Raw genomic sequence first — 19,852 nt, 5'->3', positions numbered from 1 at the left:
ACAGACGCAGTTTCTCTCCTGGAGTGTGCATTTCAGTCGGAGGAGACTGACGATGACTCAGGTGAAGGCTGGGAGAAAACACAGCAGTCAAGCAGTGTGACTGGGGCTCATTTCCATCGGCTGCTGGCACCATCTGGGAAGGTCTGGACGGCGGGGTTGAGGGTGAGGGCAGAGTGTTTTTGGAGAAGGGAATCAGTGCATAAAGGCTCCCGCGGAGAACCAGCTTCAAGAACATTGCAAAGGGCATGAGAGGTGATAACAGAGGGAACCTGTAGGCTGTGGTTAAGAGTTTGCATTTTATTCTAAGTGTGATGGGAGGTTTGAGGATGTTTTTTCCACTGGAGTCTCTTTTGATTATTTTCCACTTTACAAGGGCTGTAGTTGGAAATATCCCACTAACCAGAAAGGTGTGATTTTACTAAACAACAGGTTGAACAATCTTGAATTAATTTAGGCTTTTAAAGTGTGGGGAAATAATAGGGACTTGATAAATATCTTTGAGGATCCTCAGGGATCTAAACAGATGGCAGATGGAGACACCCTTTGGTTCAAACGTTTATTCTTCACAAAGTCGTTTGCCGAATGATTTTTAAAAAGATTCCTGCCGCCTCCTGATAGAAGATGACCTTTTGCACAGTGAACATCTCTAACACGGTGGATTTCTGCTGCCACCTGTCTGGCTTCATATCCTCCGTTCTCGACCCAAAGTGGCTCTGGGGAAGGGGTGGTGGGGGTGGGGATGGCCCTGCCTTCTTTCTTTTGGTCCAAAGAATCTCAACTCCTGTTGCGGTGTCCTTTTGCCTCAGAGTACAGTGTAATGACGGGAAGGAGCGCGGACCTGGGGAGTGGAAGAAACGCTGGGTAGCCAACAGCCGTTTGGTCTCCCTATAACTGAGTTCATCCATTGTTTGCAGATGGCTGGCGCTTACCCTGAATTCCCACGTTCAGTGGCCTCACACCCTAACCCTGGCTGGCAGGCCTTTGCTTAATGCATTTCTTAACACCCCACCCCAGTCATTAAATTTTCATCTGCTTTATTTCTGATTTGCAGTTTGCCCAGGCTGGAGGAATCTACTGACTTCCGTTTTCTTTCTCTGTTACAGATCCTGTGCACAGTTGACTGTAGTAAGTACCACGGCCCACTCTGCTCGTGTGCTGTTCGCTACTGCCCCCTAATGGACGCATCAATATTAACAGGACAGTGAAAAATCGCAGAAGATGCTAATTTGCTAAAACTCGCTTAGTTCCAGTATTTCTTTGGAAGTGGGGTGAGGGTGGAAACAGCAAATGAAAGAAAAAATTTGATCAGTTGTGCAACCCTGACAAATACAAATTTTTTTCTGTGATTTTTTTTTCTAGCCTACATTTGTGGGTGATTTTTTTTTTAACAGACAACTTAGTTTTCATAATGTAGTATGATGTATATTTATTTCATGTACTGTTACCCTGTAAGTATTTTCTTGTGTTGCTGAATCACCCCATGATTTTTTAAATGATGTACAGGTTTTGTATATAATCTTTGGAAAACCAGACGTAGCCTCCTGTATATTGTGCTTCCATGTGGAGGGTTGAGTCTCAGTTACTAATTAGTTCCTGGTCCATTGACGTCCTCCCTGGTCTATAGTAAAATGAGAAAAATGGGGTTGCTGTAGGAAATTTTTAATGGAACTTAATATATTCAGTTGAAAGCACCATTTACTCTGGGGTTATGTCCTCACCGATTTTTTGATCATTCTTCACTTCTATAAGAAATAAAATGAACAATATTTAGTAATTTTTTAATGTACCTCTTTGAAAAATAAAAATCGGTGGCTTTTGTCTGTCATCAAAATTCGAGGACTACTTTTTTTTCCCCCAGTTGGTAAAATCTCAGCCTGTGAACCGTAAAGATAAAATTCTTAGAATATTCTTACAGTGTCATACAAAGGGGGCATCCTTGCTGAAACCTTCTAATAAAGAGAATCTCACTTAATGACAGTAATTATGCAAAGCCTGTGCAAACAATAGGAAGAGTTCTGTAATTGCTTTCTCTTCCTTGTTAATCAGTTTGGTAAATAAGCTGGTAGGTTCCTTGCACAGGTTCAAATCACTGGTGCAAAAGAAGAAAAAAATCTGTGTGTAGAGGCCATATTGTAAGGTGGGGGAGGGGAGATGAAAGAACTGTGATACATTTAAAAAGTGATAGGTAAAAGTCTGTTGTACGGCCTGTATGCGGTGGTGGGGGGTGCCGTTCTATTAGCTTGCATTTTGTTTTCCTTTCCTATGTTCTAGGCACCAGCTGCAATGTGACTACATTCTCATCTACAACCAGTAACAGTGCATGGACCGCAGCCCCAGAAAAGCTTGTAACAGCAACTGTAATGGGTTTGAATGGCCAGTCCACTCCAGCCGACAGTGGGACATTTTCACCCCTGGATCCTGGTATGCACTATCTTCTCACCCTTTAAAATGGCTCCAGTCAGTTCCGTCGCTCAGCTGTGTCTGACTCTTTGTGATCCCATGGGTTATAGCACGCCACGTTTCCCTGTCCGTCACCAACTCCTGGAGCTGGCTCAAACTCATGTCCATTGAGTCGGTGATGCCATCCGACCATCTCATCCTCTGTCGTCCCCTTCTCCTGCCTTCAATCTTTCCCAGCATCAGGGTCTTTTCTAATGAGTCAGTTCTTCACATCAGGTGGCCAAAGTATTGGAGTTTCAGCCTCAGCATCAGTCCTTCTAATGAATATTCAGGACTGATTTCCTTTCGGATGGACTGGTTGGATCTCCTTGCAGTCCAAGGGACTCTCAAGAGCCTTCTCCAGGACCACAGTTCAAAAGCATCATTCTTTGGCGCTCAGCTTTCTTTATAGTCCAACTCCCACATCCATACATGACTACTGGAAAAACCATAGCTTTGACTATACGGACCTTGATTGGCAAAGTAATATCTCTGCTTTTTAATATGCTGTCTAGGTTAGTCATAACTTTCCTTCTAAGGAGTAAGCGTCTTTTAATTGCATGGCTGCAGTCACCTTCTTCAGTGATTTTGGTTCCCAAGAAAATAAAGTCTGTCACTGTTTCCACTGTTTCCCCATCTATTGGCCATGAAGTGATGGGACTGGATGTCATGATCTTAGTTTTCTGAATGTTGAGTTTTAAGCCAGCTTTTTCATTTTCCTCTTTCACTTTCATCAGGAGGCTATTTAATTCTTTTTCACTTTTTACCATAAGGGTGGTGTCATCTGCGTATCTGAAGTTATTGATATTTCTCCCAACAATCTTGATTCCAGCTTGTGTTTCATCCAGGCTGGCATTTCTCATCATGTACTCTGCATATAAGTTAAATAAGCAAGATGACAATATACAGCCTTGACCTATTCCTTTCCCAGTTTGGAACCGATCTGTTGTTCCATGTCCATTTCTAACTGTTGTTTCTTGACCTGCATTTAAATTTCTCAGGAGGCAGCTAAGGTGGTCTAGTATTCCCATCTCTTTAAGAATTTTCCACAGTTTGTTGTAATCCACACAGTCAAAGGGTTTGGCATAGTCAATAAAGCAGAAGTAGATGTTTTTCTGGAACTCTCTTTCTTTTTCCATGATCCAGTGGATGTTGGCAATTTGATCTCTGGTTCCTGTGCCTTTTCTAAAACCAGCTCGAACATCTGGAAGTTCACGGTTCACGGTTCACGTACTGCTGAAGCCTGGCTGGGAGAATTTTGAGCATTACTTTACTAGCGTGTGAGATGAGTGCAATTGTGCAGTAGTTTGAGCATTCTTTGCATTGCCTTTCTTTGGGATTGGAATGAAAACGGACCTTTTCCAGTCCTGTGGCCACTGCTGAGTTTTCCAAATTAGCTGGCATGTTGAGTGCAGCACTTTCACAGCATCATCTTTCAGGATTTGAAATAGCTCAACTGGAATTCCATCACCTCCACTAGCTTTGTTCGTAGTGATGCTTTCTAAGGCCCACTTGACTTCACATTCCAGGATGTCTGGCTCTAGGTGAGTGATCACACCATCGTGATTATTTGGGTCGTGAAGATCTTTTTTGTACAGTTCTTCTGTGTATTCTTGCCACCTCTTCTTAATATCTTCTGCCTCTGTTAGATCCATACCATTTCTGTCCTTTATTGTGCCTATCTTTGAATGAAATGTTCCCTTGGTATCTCTAATTTTCTTGAAGAGATCTCTAGTCTTTCCCATTGTACTGTTTTTCTCTATTTCTTTGCATTGATCACTGAGGAAAGCTTTCTTACCTCTCATTGCTATTCTTTGGAGCTCTGCATTCAAATGGGTATATCTTTCCCTTTCTTCTTTGCCTTTAGCTTCTCTTCTTTTTTCAGCTATTTGTAAGGCCTCCTCAGACAACCATTTTGCCTTTTTGCATTTCTTTTTCTTGGCTGCCTCCTGTACAGTGTCACAAACCTCCATCCAAAGTTCTTCAGGGACTCTGTCTATCAGATCTAATCCCTTGAATCTATTTCTCACTTCCACTGTATAATCATAAGGGATTTGATTTAGGTCATACTTGAATGGTCTAGCGGTTTTGCCTCCTTTCTTCAATTTAAGTCTCAGTTTGGCAATAAAGAGCTCATGATCTGAACCATAGTCAATTCCCGGTCTTATGTTTGCTGACTGTATAGAGCTTCTCCATCTTTGGCTGCAAAGAATATATTCACTCTGATTTCGGTATTGACCATCTGGTGATGTCCACGTGTAGAGAGTTCTCTTGTATTTTTGGAAGAGGGTGTTTGCTACGACCAGTGCGTTCTCTTGGCAAAGCTCTGTTAGCCTTTGCCCTGTTTCATTTTGTAATCCAAGGCCAAATTTGCCTGTTACTCCAGGTATCTCTTGACTTCCTACTTTTGCATTCCAGTCCCCTATAATGAAAAAGACACCTTTTTTGAATGTTAGTTCTAGAAAGTCTTGTAGGTCTTCACTGAACCATTCAACTTCAGCTTCTTCAGCATTACTGGTTGGGGCATAGACTTGGATTACTGTGATATTGAACGGTTTGCCTTGGAAACGAAGAGATCATTCTGTCATTTTTGAGACCGCATCCAAGTACTGCATTTCGGACTCATTGTTGACTGTGAAGGCTATTCCATTTCTTCTAAGAGATTCTTGCCCACAGTAGTAGGTATAATGGTCATCTGAGTTAAATTCATCCATTCCAGTCCATTTTTGTTCCCTGATTCCGAAAATGTACCTGGTGCCCCAAAGTGCAAACACACGAGCAAGACCTTTGGGGTAGGTTGTGGGTTTTGGAGAATGCCAGTATCTTCATATGTGCACTGTATTCAAGATCACTTCATCTAGGCTTCAGTAGTAAAATGCAACTACTTATATCTCTTTGCTCCCTATTCTTGGCCTCATAGCCTGGCTCCCCTGGGAGCTGGTTTAACACGTGTCTTTCTGTCTGCCCTCTGAGCAGCACTCCAGTGGCGTAGTGGTTAAGAGCCCAGACTGAAAATCAGAGTCCCAGCTTTGCTTCCTGGATCTGTCCCTGTCTCACTGTGTGACCCAGGGCTAGTTTTCTTCTAAGTTTATTGATTTATGTTTTTGCCCTCACCACACAGCTTGTGGGATCTTAGTTCCCCAAGAAAGTGAAAGTGAAGTTGCTCAGTCATGTCCGACTCTTTGCGACCCCATGGACTGTAGCCCACCAGGCTCCTCCGTCCGTGGGATTCTCCAGGCAAGAGTACTGGAGTGGGTTGTCATTGCCTCCTCCAGGGGATCTTCCCGACCTGGCGATTGAACCTGGGTTTTCTGCGTTGTAGGCAGACGCTTTTACCATCTGACCCACCAGGGAAGTCCCTAAAAGAAATACGTAATTTATTGAGGTTGGTTGGGCTTGAAGGGAACCCAGGGATCGAACTGGCATCTCCTGCATTAGCAGGTGGAATCTTCACCACTAAAGCACCAGGGAAGCCCCTGGCCCTTCCAGCCAGGAACTGAACCTGTGGCTCCTGCCGTGGGAGCCTGGAGCCTTGACCACTGGACCACTGGGTGAGTCCCTCACTGGTCCTCTAGGACCTCAGATTCTTTATCTTCATCACCAAAGATACATACACACACACACACACATTTTTAAAAGAGATTTTCAGCTGTACTTTGTTTGCTGAACTATTGAAAGTTCAGAACTTGCTTTTCAGGAATTCCCCGGCGGTCCAGTGGTTAGGACTCCACACTTCCACTGTAGAGGGCACAAGTTTGATCCCTGGTCCAGGAACCTAAGGTTCCATATGTCATGTGGCATGGCCAAAAAAAAAAAAAAGAACTTGCTTTTCTAAAATCTTCCCAGAATCCTTGTGTGAATCAGAATTTAGGTCTTAGCACATTTCTTTTCCTTCTTAAAATGGTGCCGTCGCCTCCTTCGTGATTGTTATGACGCATACTTGGGACAATGTGTGCACAGCCCTGTGGCGTGGTCCTTGGGACCCAGCCAGCCTCCAGAATAGGGCTGCGGCTGTTCAGCCACCTCCGTGCTGTAACCGAGGCCGTTGTTTTATCATTCTTCTCCTTGCCATCATCATCACTGACTGCAAATGGCATCCCAGTGATAACCCGCCAAAATGCCACTCTGACGCTGTGAGCGGTCACGTTGTAAAGAGGAGCTTCACGACTGGAGGGGCTTCCTAACCTGCAGTTTATTGAAGTGAGGGCCACTAGTGGTCCCTTTCTCTTGTTTCCTCTCCTGCCCTTCTTCTTCGTTTGGGCGATGTTTGCGTCTCCCTGGCTCTCGATGGGGCACACCCCCGTGCTGTCGTTTGAAGGGCACTTCCATGCAGAGATGGTGTTGCCTGTAACCCCTGTATTCTCCGCGGATCCAGCCCTGGGTCCTTGAGAAGGGCCTTACTGCTTGTGTGTATGCTTCTGTTTCAAGTTGTTGCTCCTCCATCTAGGCTGTAATTGGGAAACACCCATCTTGAAGTTTTAATTCCTGTTAGTAACCGTCATGGCTTCCATTGTGTTAAGATCCCATACACCTGCAGTTTGACAGAGGAGGAAGTGACGTTCAGAGCAGTGAATTTTACTCTGAGTAAAATCACATGCCAGTGACTAACCGGATTGGACTCTGAGCCCTGACTTTTGAATGTCCAAATCCAGTGATGGTGTTTACAATGTCGTGGTGTAATATAACATTCTTAAGCTGTCAGCAGAGGAAAGTGAGACTGAGATGTTTTCAGGAGCTACTTCCTGGTCACGCAGCCACGGGGCAGAGCAGGTCCTTACGTCCAAGCTTGGATTCCAAGGCCAACCCTTTCTTCTTTATGCTCATCTACCCTATGCCATCTGTATGCCAGAGAGCTGTGGAGCTTCCTCCTAAGATCTGAGTTTGGGAAAAAAGCTATCACATGCACCAAGTTTAGGTCTTAACACAGTTTTTTCCTTCTTAAAATGGTGCCGTCGCCTCCTTCATGAAGTCGTCATGAAGCATACATGGGAGAATGCGTGCACGGCCCCTTGGCAGGGTCCTGGGGACCATGTAGTGTATACACCTCTCCATAAGCAGCATTTTCTGAACGTAGGAGATGGACGCATTTAGCATCTCAGGTCAGCTTCTGTACAGATTTAACTCCATGTTCAAGTCGTAGCCAACAAGGCCAGACTCTATTATTTTTATCTTTAAAAAAACCTTTTTATTTTGTATTGGGGTATATGTTTGATTAACAAACAATGTTGTGACAATTTCAGGTGAACAGCAGAGAGACTCAGCCAGGTATCTGTTCTCCCCCAAACTCCCCTCCCATCCAAGCCGCCACTTAACATTGAGCAGAGTTCCCCGTGCTATACAGTGGGTCCTTGGTGGTTATTCCTTTTAAATACATCCTGTGTATGTGTGCACCCTAAACTCCCCAACTGTCCCTTCTCCCCATTCCTTTCCCTGCCAGCCATAAGCGTGTTCTCCAAGTCTGTGGATCTCTTTCTGTTTTGTAGCTTCCACACACAAGGGATGTCATTCAGTATTTCTCCTCTGTCTGACTTTCTTCATCCAGTGTGAATATCTAGGTCCATGCTTATTTTTATCTTTATTTTGTAGCCTTCTGTCTCACTGACACATATGTATGTATTATATACATATATATATGTGTATATATCTGTATATCTAAATACATGGAAATCTAAATGTATTTTGTTGGAGGGAAGTCCAGGAGGCAAATAAAGAGAAATGAAATTTTGTAGTTGCAAAACTCACTTCTGGAAAGTAGACATACAGAACAGCCTTTACTCTTACATTTCTTTTTGAAAAATAATTTTTTTCTGTCCTTTTTTTTGGAAACAATATTAAAATAGACTCCAGTCCTATGAAAGCGGTTACCATCAGTCCAACCAGTGTGACCCCAACTTGGACAAACAGCACAACTGCTTCTAATTCCATGGGTGGCATAAAGAGTACGAACGAGAATCTGCAGATGAGCTTTGCAAATCAGACAGGTGATAACAGCACGGATTCAGGTCCAGGAAGCAATGGGACTTCAGGAGATGCCACAGCAGGTAAGATAAGTGGCTCCCAGGGCTGACCATGAACTGTCCTTCTCATCCTGTACCCTCGAGCCTTGCACATTTCAAGTGGCCTGTTGGAAAGAGATTGAAATCTGTTGACTGTGGAAGATGAGGAAAAATTCTGTGTGGTTCACGCCCAGGAGTTCAGGTGGCAGGATCATTTAATACTAAGATCCTGTGTGTTTTGGGATATTTAAACTGCTTCCAACTGTTTGGTTTTTAAAAAAATCTGTCATTATTATTGGTGAATACTCACTTTTCTGCGAAGACTTGGGAACAGGGACCTTGTTAGAAATGTGTCTTGATGCTGTCGGTAACTACTAGGTAGGCTTCTTTTAAGCTTCCCAGGAAAGTTGATGCTGCGTTTGTATTCCCAGAAGCTTCTGTTGGGCATGAAAGTTTGGATACTTTATAGAGGAGTATGTACTTCAAATGCAATAAGAGCCCAGTGACATTGGATTAAGCTTAGATTTTTATTTAGCTTAGGTATCAGTACCCTGAGCCACCTGTTATAACTGCAAATAACAGCTTTTTTTTTTTTTATTTAAGCTGAAAAGAACCAAAAACATAAAAAAGAGTTGAGATGCTTTTTTTTTTTTTTTAAGAAAAAGAGGTCCTGTGTTGCTTTTCTGATCTGGAGGGGCGGTGATGTCATTGGCTGGTGGAAGCCATGGGAAGCTGACCTCTCGAGCCCGGGGCTTGAAGTGGCCCCCTGGCACAGCACCTTCCACACACAAAGCCAGCCAGTGCTAGACCAGTGGTTTTGAACATGGCTTTTTTCTAAGCCAGGAAATCATTTCTTTAAATAAAACGTTGCCCAGGTGCCCAGAAACTGCAAAGAACTGGAGAAAGAGGAGCTACAGGCACCTTTTAAAGGTGTCGCAGGCACCTTTTAAAACTCCTGGAGGTCCTCAGAGCACAGTTTTAGAGACAACAAAACCTGCAGGAAAGCTTCACCGTATTTTGAGAGAGGCAGGAAAAGAAGGACAGGGCAGAGAGGAGATGGAAGAGAATGGAGGAGGAAGAAGAAAGCAGAATTTAGAGTTGGTAATGGGACAAGGTGACACAGAATTGGTGACTATAGGAACAGGGAGGTGAGCAGGTGACCCAAAGCACCCAGCTCAGGGGCTGAGGCTCCTTGCTCTAGCTTAAGACCCCTGAGGCCAAGGCTGTGTTTATCAGCTGCTATTTATTGAACATGTACTATGTGCTTCAGTTCAGTTTAGTCACTTAGTCGTGTCCTAGACTCTTTGCGACCCCATGGACTGCAGCATGCCAGGCCTCCCTGTCCATCCATCACCAACGCCTAGAGCTTGCTCAAACTCATGTCCATTGAGTCGGTGATGCCATCCAACCATCTCATCCTCTGTTGCCCCCTTTTCCTCCTGCCTTCAATCTTTCCCAGCATCAGGGTCTTTTCCAATGAGTCTTTTCAATGTGTTTAGCTGCCCCTAATACATCAGAGTGCCCTCACAGTAACCCCGAGGGCTACAGAGGAGGAATCTGTAATGCTGAGAAGCTAAGTTTCTTCTGCGCTCCTGGGGTCATTGAGCACCACTTGGTGGGATCCCAGGAGCCTGATTCCAGAGCACCGCGGTACAGTGGTGTCCATAGCGGTCACCCAGATCACTGAGCCGGCTGGTTTATTCACGTTCCATTTCTTTAAAAAAGACACCTGCATGACCCAGTTCAGAAATCTTGGCCTCAGATATTGTTTGACATGAAGAATAAAATCGTAGAAGGGATCAGTGCGCCTCGGAGCTGGATGGGGCCTGACGGGCACGCACGCCAGTGCCTTTGGGTTGAGCCTCCTCAGGCAGGGTTGCGGCTTCGTCTGCAGTGCTGTTGCTGCGGTTACTGTCTAGTTGCCAAGTCGCATCTGACTGTTTGCGACCCCGTGCTTAAAGCTAGAGCACTGGGTTCTAGTTCCCCGATGCTCCAAGTATGCTGTTTGATTTTGAGCAAGTCACCCTGCCATTCTGAATTTCCATGCTCTCATCTCAAGACCGAAGGATGTGGATGTCATCTTGGCCAAAGTGGTTTGGTTTCGGTCACAATCAGCCAAATAAAGTGACAGAAAGGATGGTAGGGGGATAGTATAGATTGGAAGTCTTCAGAAAATTCCCCTTGGGGTTGGAATATGGGGATGAGCGTCTCGGTACTCTGACATATTCGTATTATCTGGAATTGAGACCTTTAGATGTAGCAGATGGTAACTTTTTTAGATGCTGCTTCCTGATACCTAAAACAAATATTAAAAGCTGCTGTTTAAAAGGGCAATTTAAAAGAGTGTCAAATCACTGTAGAAGTTGACTGTCTTGGAGAATAGTTCCTATCCTAAAAAGTTATGGCTTTAAGGATCGTCCTTTTCTCCTTTTTCCTGCATAATGGTAAGTTTTCTCCCCACTGTGAAGCGATAGAATTACACTGGACTCTGACATATAGGAAGTATCTGTAGTGGGCCCCACTGAATCATTGGTGCCCCCAGTCATTCATAATGAAGGGTGACTGCAGGCTTCTCATTCCATCGGTGCCCACTGTGTGCTTTTCAAATAGAACCTCATCCAGTGATGGATCTGCATGCTGCCTTCGTGGGTGTGACGCACGTGACTCTTACCTGGAAGAGTGATAACATCACGGACACCTGCCGGATGCTCCTTGAAGGAAGCCAGGAGTCAACTGAAAACTTAATGGTCAATATTTCTGACCTGAAGCTGGGGAGTCGGTACACGATCACCCTGTATCCTTTAGGATCAAATGAAACACAGGGAAGCCCCCTGTCGACAGAAAATGGCTTGGGTGAGTCACAGAGGTGGGCTTCTGACCCACAAGGCCTTGAAGGAGGAGTTGAGGTGACTCTGGGTTTCTCTTCCTGCTTCTTTTAACCGGCCTTCCCCCTCGTCCAGCAGTTCTGCCTTTTACCCTCTCTCCGCAGGGATCTGGTCCAGGGAAAGAATGCCTTGAGTGGGGCTCTGCTTAGCCCAGTGTGAATCATAGGGTTGTCCCTGGAAATCCATGTTTGGAGTTGGGCGGGAGAAGATGGGTTCTTGGAAGAAGTTGGGGGCAATGCAAGTAGCTGCTTTGGAGAGAAAAGCACGTGCATCTGTGGTGCTACCTGGTCTTCCCTGGTGGCTCAGATGATAGAGTCTGCCTGCAATGCAGGAGAAGACCCGGGTTCAATCCCTGGGTTGGGAAGATCCCCTGGAGAAGGAAATGGCAACCCACTCTTGCCCAGAGAATCCCATAGACGGAGGAGCCTGGGGGGCTACAGTTCATAGGGTCACAAAGACGCAAGTGAGCGACTTAACACACCTGTGCTAAAAGTACAATGCAAAATACCTGCCAAAAATGAGGCTTCTGGGACTCCCCCGGCAGGTCAGTGGTTAAGAAGCCACCTTGCAACCCTGGGGAGCATGGGTTCAGTTCCTGACCATTAAACTAGGATCTCACGTGTGTCACACAATCAGTGAATCAGTCAGTACACACATACACACCCCCCTAATCCATTGCTTAAAAATATCAGGCTTCTTCCAGGAGCGTGGATCTCTTTCTGGGGAGAAAGGGAACAGGTGTTCGTGGAATGCCAGCTGTGGGCCCTGTCTGATGTGGCATCCTTCGCTGGGGAGGGCAGCGGCGCCGAAAGCAGGCAGGATGCACTCCGTCTCAGGTCACGTCTTCGCCTTTTGTGTTTCAAACAGATGCCAGCAACACAGACAGCTTGCCTGGGGGTCCCGCGACCCCTGGGTCCAAATACCGACTGGAACGTGCAGGCCTGTCCTCTGACCCTTCTCTGGCCCAGGACACCGTGGAAGTCTTGCTTCTCAGGTTAAAGCCTGACACACAGTACAAGGCCACGGTCTATCCCCGAGCTGTTAACGGTGCTGAAGGACAGCCCCAGGCTACAGAGTTCAAAACAAGTATGTGGAGTTTTGTGAAATGGCTTCAGCCAGAGTTTCCTAGCACAAAGTCTGTCTCCTCTGATTCTGGTCCTGAGTTATCTCTTGCTTCATAAGTCAGTTTGTGGTTGGAGATAATTTTCTGAAAGAGATTTTGGACAGAGCAGGTCCAGTGAGTTTCTTCTGAGCTCTGTGGCCGAGGCTCTTCTTTCCTTGACCTCATCACAGCGTATTGAGCAGCTACTGTGTGCGGATGCGAGGGGCTCCCTTGCTCATTCTTGTATAGCTCTGCATACTGGCCAGGGAAGCACACTGGCGTAAGGTTTTTCTCTTGAAAGTTGTTATTCATTTTGTCCACGTTGGTTAAGTATTTTCACCCTGAGAGGAGAAAATGAGTCTTCTTTTTTGACCTAAACTTGAAAGGCATACTGACCTTCCTGTGTCACTTGCTGACATGCACGCTGCTGCTTTTTAACCTAGAATCTGTCAGCATTCTTACTCTGTAAATTGAACAGTTTTGGAGACTTTTTGGATTAGCGCGAATGAGGGCATAAAGAAATGCATGGTTCCCAGGCTCAGGAAATTTCAGAACAGAAGGGGAGTTGAGGTAAAATATGTGGAAAAGCACACAGCCGTGCTCAGTGGGTTCAGAAACGAATGCTGTAGCCTGTAGCCTTCGGGGGCTTGCTTGCAGGCGATACAGACCGATTTGGGTTATCTTATCAAAAAATATATCTGTTTTGCGTGGCAGTCTCTCTGCTGCACAGCAGAAACTAACACGTTATAGATCAAATGTATTCCAATAAAAACTAAAGCAAGCAAACACACACTCCCTCTCCTCCAAATATATCTATTCTGGAAGGCTGTCATAGATCCGTAAAAACAGAGGGAGGAGGGTGGGGGCTGGAGGACCAAGGTCAGAACACCAAGTAGCAGGCAGGAAACTGGCAGGCTGGACCATGCTGGACCTGGTGACCCGGAACAGGAGGTGGTCAGGAGAAGGCTCCAGTGGCTTTCTCCTTTAGCTCCCACTTGCCTGCCTGTTTCACTCACTGGTGGAACCTGGCTCCAGCTCGCCCGGCAGAGTGCCCCAGTGATGCAGTGTGTGCAGTGCATTGCGGGGACACAGAGCAGGCGGGAGAAGCACAGAGGGTGGATCGGGAGGGTGGGGTGGACAAGGGATGAATGGCTAGCGCTCCTGTGTTTCCTTTCCTGGAGTTACGGCTGTTATCTTGATTTTTTTTAATAGATGAGGAAACTGAGCTCAGTGATTTTCCTAAGATCTACTAGGCTCTTCAATAGAGCTCACCTTGGAACCCAGACCTGCCTCGTGTGAAAGTCTGTGACCTTGATCATGTAGATAGTGTTAATTCTTGGATGGATCTATGCCTGAGAACTTTTGGGGCCACCCAGCACTTAGACGGGCGTGTGTAGAGTCTGTGTTGTGGTCTGAGGCATCTATTGCATCTCTAGGATTAGTCAACTTAACAGGGAGAATGAAGGGTAAATCAACTACGCAGTTGCAATTAGCCAGGCTGTTTCTTCACTGAAGATGCCATCTGACTTGCTGGGACCCTGTCTACACTTGGGTCTGCTGTGTTAAATGGTGTCGAACAGGAATTGCTGAGAGTGTTTCTTGGATGAGATGCCTTGATGACAGCATCTCTCTCCCTGTCTCTCTCTCTGACTTGGCCATCCTGGTGGTGGTGAACCCTTTTTGTGTCTTCACAGGTCCCAGTCAGGTTTTTGACATCAAATTTGTGAACATCAGTGCCACCAGCTTGACCATGACCTGGAAGATCAATGATAATGAGTCATCTTCAGTCTATACCTACAAGATACAAGTTGTGGGCGAGACAGATTCCTTCAATCTCACAGTCAATGAGACTTACGCCGTCATCACTGCGCTCAGCTCAGGCACCTTGTACAACATCACAGTGTACCCTTTCCTCGATGACGGTTCCGAGGGCATGCCGGGCTTCATCCAAGTTTACACCCGTGAGTCCACTCATGGCTTTGCTAACCTTTCTTCCTGCCGGCCGTGTGCCCGGCCCAGATACGAGACAAACCCCGTTCCTTTTTCAAGGAACGCACAGTTCAGCGTGTGGGTCCGCAGGGACTCTTAGCACCTTCAAGATTTTCAATCCTATAATGGTGACTGTTGACTGACCCTGCCCACATGCCCAGCATCGTGTGACATGTTTTCCTTTAATGTTCACACATCTGTGACGTGGTTGGCATTGGCCTCATTTTGTGGATGAGGAATTCCAGGCTGAGAGAGATGCTGTGGGCAGGTATCACATCTTGTAAGTGTCTGAGGTGGGATCAGACAGCTGGGCTCTCTCAGCCCCAGTCTGTGCTGGTGGCAACCGTCCTAGCAAGGTGGAGACGGGGAGCAAATTGGTATGTGGAGATGAAAAGAACCTGGATATTCACATGCTTTTGTCCTTTGAATGTTGACAAAATAATGAAGCAGGAAGCAGCTATCTCTTTTTTTTTTTTTTCCTTCTCATTCGAGTCTCTCTTAAAGATAAGGTGATTGGCAGCAATAAAAACCTTTCTGTTCCAAAGAAGGGCCAATAATTAAAACAATAATGGTCTGCCAGTAATGTAATAATACAGTGTATTAATATTACACCATGGTATTGGTGTCACATTGTGCCAGGAGCTTTGCATGTATCACAGGGGTCTTCATGGTAGCTGTTAGGATCCCTGTTTTTTTTTTTAAATTTAATTTTATTTTTTAACTTTTAATTTTGTATTGGGGTATAGCTGATTGGAAATGGCAACCCACTCCAGTGTTCTTGCCTGGAGAATCCCAGGGACGGGAGAGCCTGGTGGGCAGCCGTCTTACGGGGTCGCACAGAGTGGGACACGACTGAAGCGACTTAGCAGCATAGCTGATTAACAATGCTCTGATTGTTTCAGGTGAACAGCGAAGGGACTCAGCCATACCTATACATGTATCCATTCTTCCCCAAACAGGATCCCTGTTTTACAGATGAAAAACCTACAGCCCAACATGGCTGAAGAATTTGCCTAAGACCAGAGAGCTGGCAAGTGGCAGGGCAGGGCAGGGACTTGAATCCAGGGGTGCCTGGCTCTGGACCCAGGGCTCATCCCATCAGAATGCTTTATTTGAGTGTCTGATGCTTCCTGCAAGGCACCTTAGGCATTCTTACAAATGTCTTCAGACTGGGTCTTTGGAGTAAATGAAATCTGCTTCCCTTTTTTTCACCTTCTACTTTTTTAAAAAAAATATTTAATCTCTCTGTTAAGATTAGGTTCACTGTGAGTAACAAACTCCCCAAGTATCCAAGACAGGAGTTTGTTTCTCTCTCACTGTAAAAGAAGCCCAGTGCTAAGCCCAGGGCTAAGGATGGGATGGCAGAGTCTTAGCTATGGCTCAGAGCAAGAAACAGGAACCGTGAGCTCACTGCAGTGTTTTTGTTTTTTATTTTAACTTGTGGAAAATTGCTTTCCAGTGTTGCGTTGGTTTCTGCCATACGACGACAAGAGTCAGTCATAGTTCTATATATATATATCCCTTACCTCTTGAGCCCCCTCTCCTCCCCTCATCGCACCCTTCTAGGCCATCCCTGAGTGCCAGGCTGGCTGGGCTCCCTGTGTCATGTAACGGTTCCCCACTAACTGTTTTACACCCGATAGTATATATATGTCAACGCTACTTTCTCAGTCTGTCCCAGCCTCACCTCCCCCACTGTGCGCACAAGCCCGTTTCTACTGGGTTCATCAGTGCCGTTTCTCTAGAGGCCATATACATGTATTAACGTATGATCCTTGCTTTCCTGACTTCACTTCAGCCTATATAACAGGCTCTAGGTTCCCTCACAGCACTACAACTGACTCAAATTCATTCCTTTTTGTGGCTGAGAGACTATGAGCTATTTGAGGCTGAGAAGGATCTAATCTTGGGAACTGAGAGTTTATAGAATCATTGGACGGGCTGATGTGTTAATTTGCTAGGGCTGCCGTAACAAGCACCACAGATTGGGAGGCTTCAGCAGCAGAAATCTGCTCTCTCACAGTCTGGAGGCAAATAGTCTGAGATCAAGCGATTCAGGGCTGGTTTCTTCTGAGATCTGCCTTCTTGGTTTTGAAATGGCCAGCTTCTCCCTGTGTCTTCACATGACTGTCCTTTGGTCTGTGCGTGCCTGTGTCCCAATCACCTCTTTATTTTATTTTATTGAAACACTGTTGATTTACCATGTTGTATTTCTGCTGTATAGCAGAGTGACTCAGTTAAACATGTTTATATTCCTTTCCATTATGGTTTATCACAGGATATTGAATATAGTCCCTTCCAATTTCTTCTTATAAGGATACTAATTGTTGTGATTTAGGACCTACCTTAATGGCCTCATTTTACCTTAAACACTTCTTTAAAAACCTTATCTCCAAGTATAGTCAGATTCTGAGGTACTATGGGTTGGGACTTTAATATAAGAATTTTGAGGGGACATATTTCAGCTCATAACACGTGAGGTGCAGGGTCTAGGCTGGGACCCAGAAGTGACCCCCAGTCTAAGGGTGCAGCACTCCCCACCCAGGGAGTCCCCAGCAGTGTCACAGTCTGTACCAGGCTGTAGTTGTTGGCTCTTAGAATGTATACAGTTGCTTGCTGGGCATCACCAGGCTGCAGCCACTGCCACGTTGTTGGTTCTAGAGCCAGGTAGCCTGAGTCCAGGGATCACACCCACAGTTCAGCTACAAGGAGGAGAAAGGATAGAAAATAGTGCCCCCCCCCTTTAAGGTTGCTTCTTAGGAGCCATATTGTTCTTATACTCACATCCCATTGGCCAAAACTTAGTCACATGGCTAGTTTCAAGGGAGGCTGGGAAATGTAGTTTTTTAAATCTCCAAGAGTCATGTGCTGCTGCTGCTGCTGCTAAGTCGCTTCAGTTGTGTCCGACTCTGTGCGACCCCATAGACGGCAGCCCACCAGGCTCCTCCGGCCCTGGGATTCTCCAGGCAAGAACATTTGGAGTGGGTTGCCATGTCCTTCTCCAATGCATGAAAGTGAAGAGTGAAAGTGAAGTCGCTCAGTCGTGTCCGACTCTTAGCGACCCCATGGTCTGCAGCCTATCAGGCTCCTCCACCCATGGGATTTTTCCAGGCAAGAGTACTGGAGTGGGTCGCCATTGCCTTCTCCACCAAGAGTCATGTACATTGCTAAAAATCTGGGAGTGTATGTTTAAAGAAAATGGAGGGGGATGAATTTTGGGAGTCAACAGCACCTTCTGCTGTACATCATTAAAAAAAGACTCTGGGTGGCTAAGTGTTGTATGCAAGATAAGACTGCTGGCGGTGGTCAAGGACCCACTCCAGAGTCCGAGCCCCGAGCCCTCGGGAATTCACGCCTCTTCTCATTTCCTTTGAATGACTTTGTACAAATTAACTGGTGTCTGAACTCCTGTGGCCAATTGTTCTCCTGATGGTTAGAAACATGAGTTCCTAAGGGGCTTATGTTGTAGATGATGATAAAAAGAAGAGGAAAAGAGAGGTCAGGTGTTACCAAGTGTACATTTAATCTCTGTGTAAATATTTTGTGAGATTCAGTCACCCTTGTCTTCTGGAGAAATAGATTCTTAATCTAGTCATTTGCTTTCTGCACACAGCCCCCAGTCCAGTTTCTGACTTTAGAGTGACAAGTGTCAGCACAAGGGAAATTGGCTTAGCATGGAACAGCAATGACTCTCTTTCTTTTGAGATACATATCACACCTCATGAAGCTGGAAAACCTCGAATCATCACCACCACCGAACAAAGTATTGTCATTGGTGACTTATACCCTGGAACCAAGTATCATTTTGACATATATCCACAAGGACCAAATGGAACTAAAGGGGATTCCCAAACAGTTTCCACTACAACTGGTAAGCAAATAGGCTGTATTTTCTGTGAATTAGTTATGTTTCTCGAGGGAAATCAGTATAAACCTTACATGTCAAAATTTCCAAATATTGCTCTTCAATTATCTCTTAGATAATTTTAGACCTTTTAAAAAATTGTTAATGACAGCAATGCATATTTGTTATCTAAAATACAGATAAGCAAAAAGAAAAATCACCTGTAAACTAACAGCCAGAAATAATCGCTAATAGCTTTTGATGCATGATGTTTTAGAACAGGGGTCCCCATCCCCCGGGCCACAGACTGGTACTGATCTCTGTCCTGTTAGGAACCAGGCTGCACAGCAGGAGGTGAGTGGTGGGTGAAGGAGGCACTCCCCATCGCTCGCATTTACTGCCTGACCTCCACCTCCTGTCAGATCGGCCATGGCATTAGATTCTCATAGGAGTGTGAACTCTCCTGTGAACTGCGCACGCGAGGGGTGTACGTTGTGTGCTCTTTGTGAAAATCATCCCCAAACCACCCCTCTATGGAAACCACCCCTGTCTGTGGAAAAATGTCTTCCATGAAACCAGTCCATGGTGCCAAAAAGGCTGCGGACTGCTCTTCTAGAATGTTAAGATATATAAAGGTGTATGTATGTATGTGTGCGTGTGTGTTTTACAAGTATTAAAATCCTCTACACGTGTTTTTTAAAATCTGCTTTTTTTTTCTATTCAAGTTTATTATGACTGTTCTTCCCTATCAGCATAAATATTCCTGCAGATTAATTTTAATATCTGCCTGGCATTCCATTGTCCAAATCAGGAGTCAGCAGACAATAGTGGTCCATGGGTCAAATCTGGCTCACTGCCTGTTTTTTTTTATATGGTGAAGTTGCTCAGTCATGTCCGACTCTTTGCGACCCCATGGACTATAGCCTACCAGGCTCTGTCCATGGGATTTTCCAGGCAATAGTCCTGGAGTGGATTGCCATTTCCTTCTCCAGGGGATCTTCCTGACCCAGGGATGGAACCCAGGCCTTCCGCATTGTAGACAGACGCTTTACCGTCTGAGCCGCCAGGGAAGTCATGAGCATGAAGCCATACTCATTTCTTTATATAAAGTCTCTGACTTCTTTCATGCTAGAAATGAATAGTTGCAACAGAGAATACATGGCCTGCAAAGCCTAGGATATTTGTTCTGTGGTCCATATAGAAAAAGTTTGCTGACCCTCGGTTAGATAGGTGGTTCTCAACGTGTGGTCCGGGGACCTCTGGGGTGGTCCGCTAGACTCTTTCAAGGGGGTCTGTGAGGTATTAGTATTATCATAATACTACTAGAATACTATGTGGCTTTTTCACTCTCATTCTCTCTTGATAAGTGTACAGTGGAGTTTTCCAGATGCAGTGTGACGTGGGATGACATCATCCTTCTGTTGGCTCATGGAATGTATGATTTGTATTCTTACATTTTAAGCATTTCCTCATTAAAGATGTTCTGTTACAGCATACATAAATATAACCTAAATAAATAAAAATTCTCTGAGAGCCTCAATATTTTTTTAGAAGGTGAAGAGGTCCAGACTGCTGGTCTGGATGTATTATAAATTGC

At 45.3% G+C, this 19,852-nt stretch overlaps 1 protein-coding gene across 1 annotated transcript in view; it reads left to right on the top strand.

Annotated features, from left to right (window-relative positions):
* PTPRJ (protein tyrosine phosphatase, receptor type J) overlaps positions 1,073 to 19,852 on the top strand; it is a 51,357-nt gene continuing 32,577 nt past the window's right edge. Inside the window, exons 1-7 of the mRNA XM_013969888.2 lie at positions 1,073 to 1,125; positions 2,272 to 2,421; positions 8,280 to 8,480; positions 11,046 to 11,288; positions 12,188 to 12,406; positions 14,117 to 14,383; positions 18,025 to 18,282. Coding sequence (XP_013825342.2) covers positions 2,361 to 2,421; positions 8,280 to 8,480; positions 11,046 to 11,288; positions 12,188 to 12,406; positions 14,117 to 14,383; positions 18,025 to 18,282 — 1,249 coding nt within the window. The 5' untranslated portion in view covers positions 1,073 to 1,125; positions 2,272 to 2,360. The remainder of the gene's footprint in view (positions 1,126 to 2,271; positions 2,422 to 8,279; positions 8,481 to 11,045; positions 11,289 to 12,187; positions 12,407 to 14,116; positions 14,384 to 18,024; positions 18,283 to 19,852) is intronic.

The sequence above is a fragment of the Capra hircus genome, chromosome 15 (assembly GCF_001704415.2).
Source record: "Capra hircus breed San Clemente chromosome 15, ASM170441v1, whole genome shotgun sequence".
Taxonomy (NCBI): domain Eukaryota; kingdom Metazoa; phylum Chordata; class Mammalia; order Artiodactyla; family Bovidae; genus Capra; species Capra hircus.
This window is presented reverse-complemented; position numbering and strand designations above follow the sequence as displayed.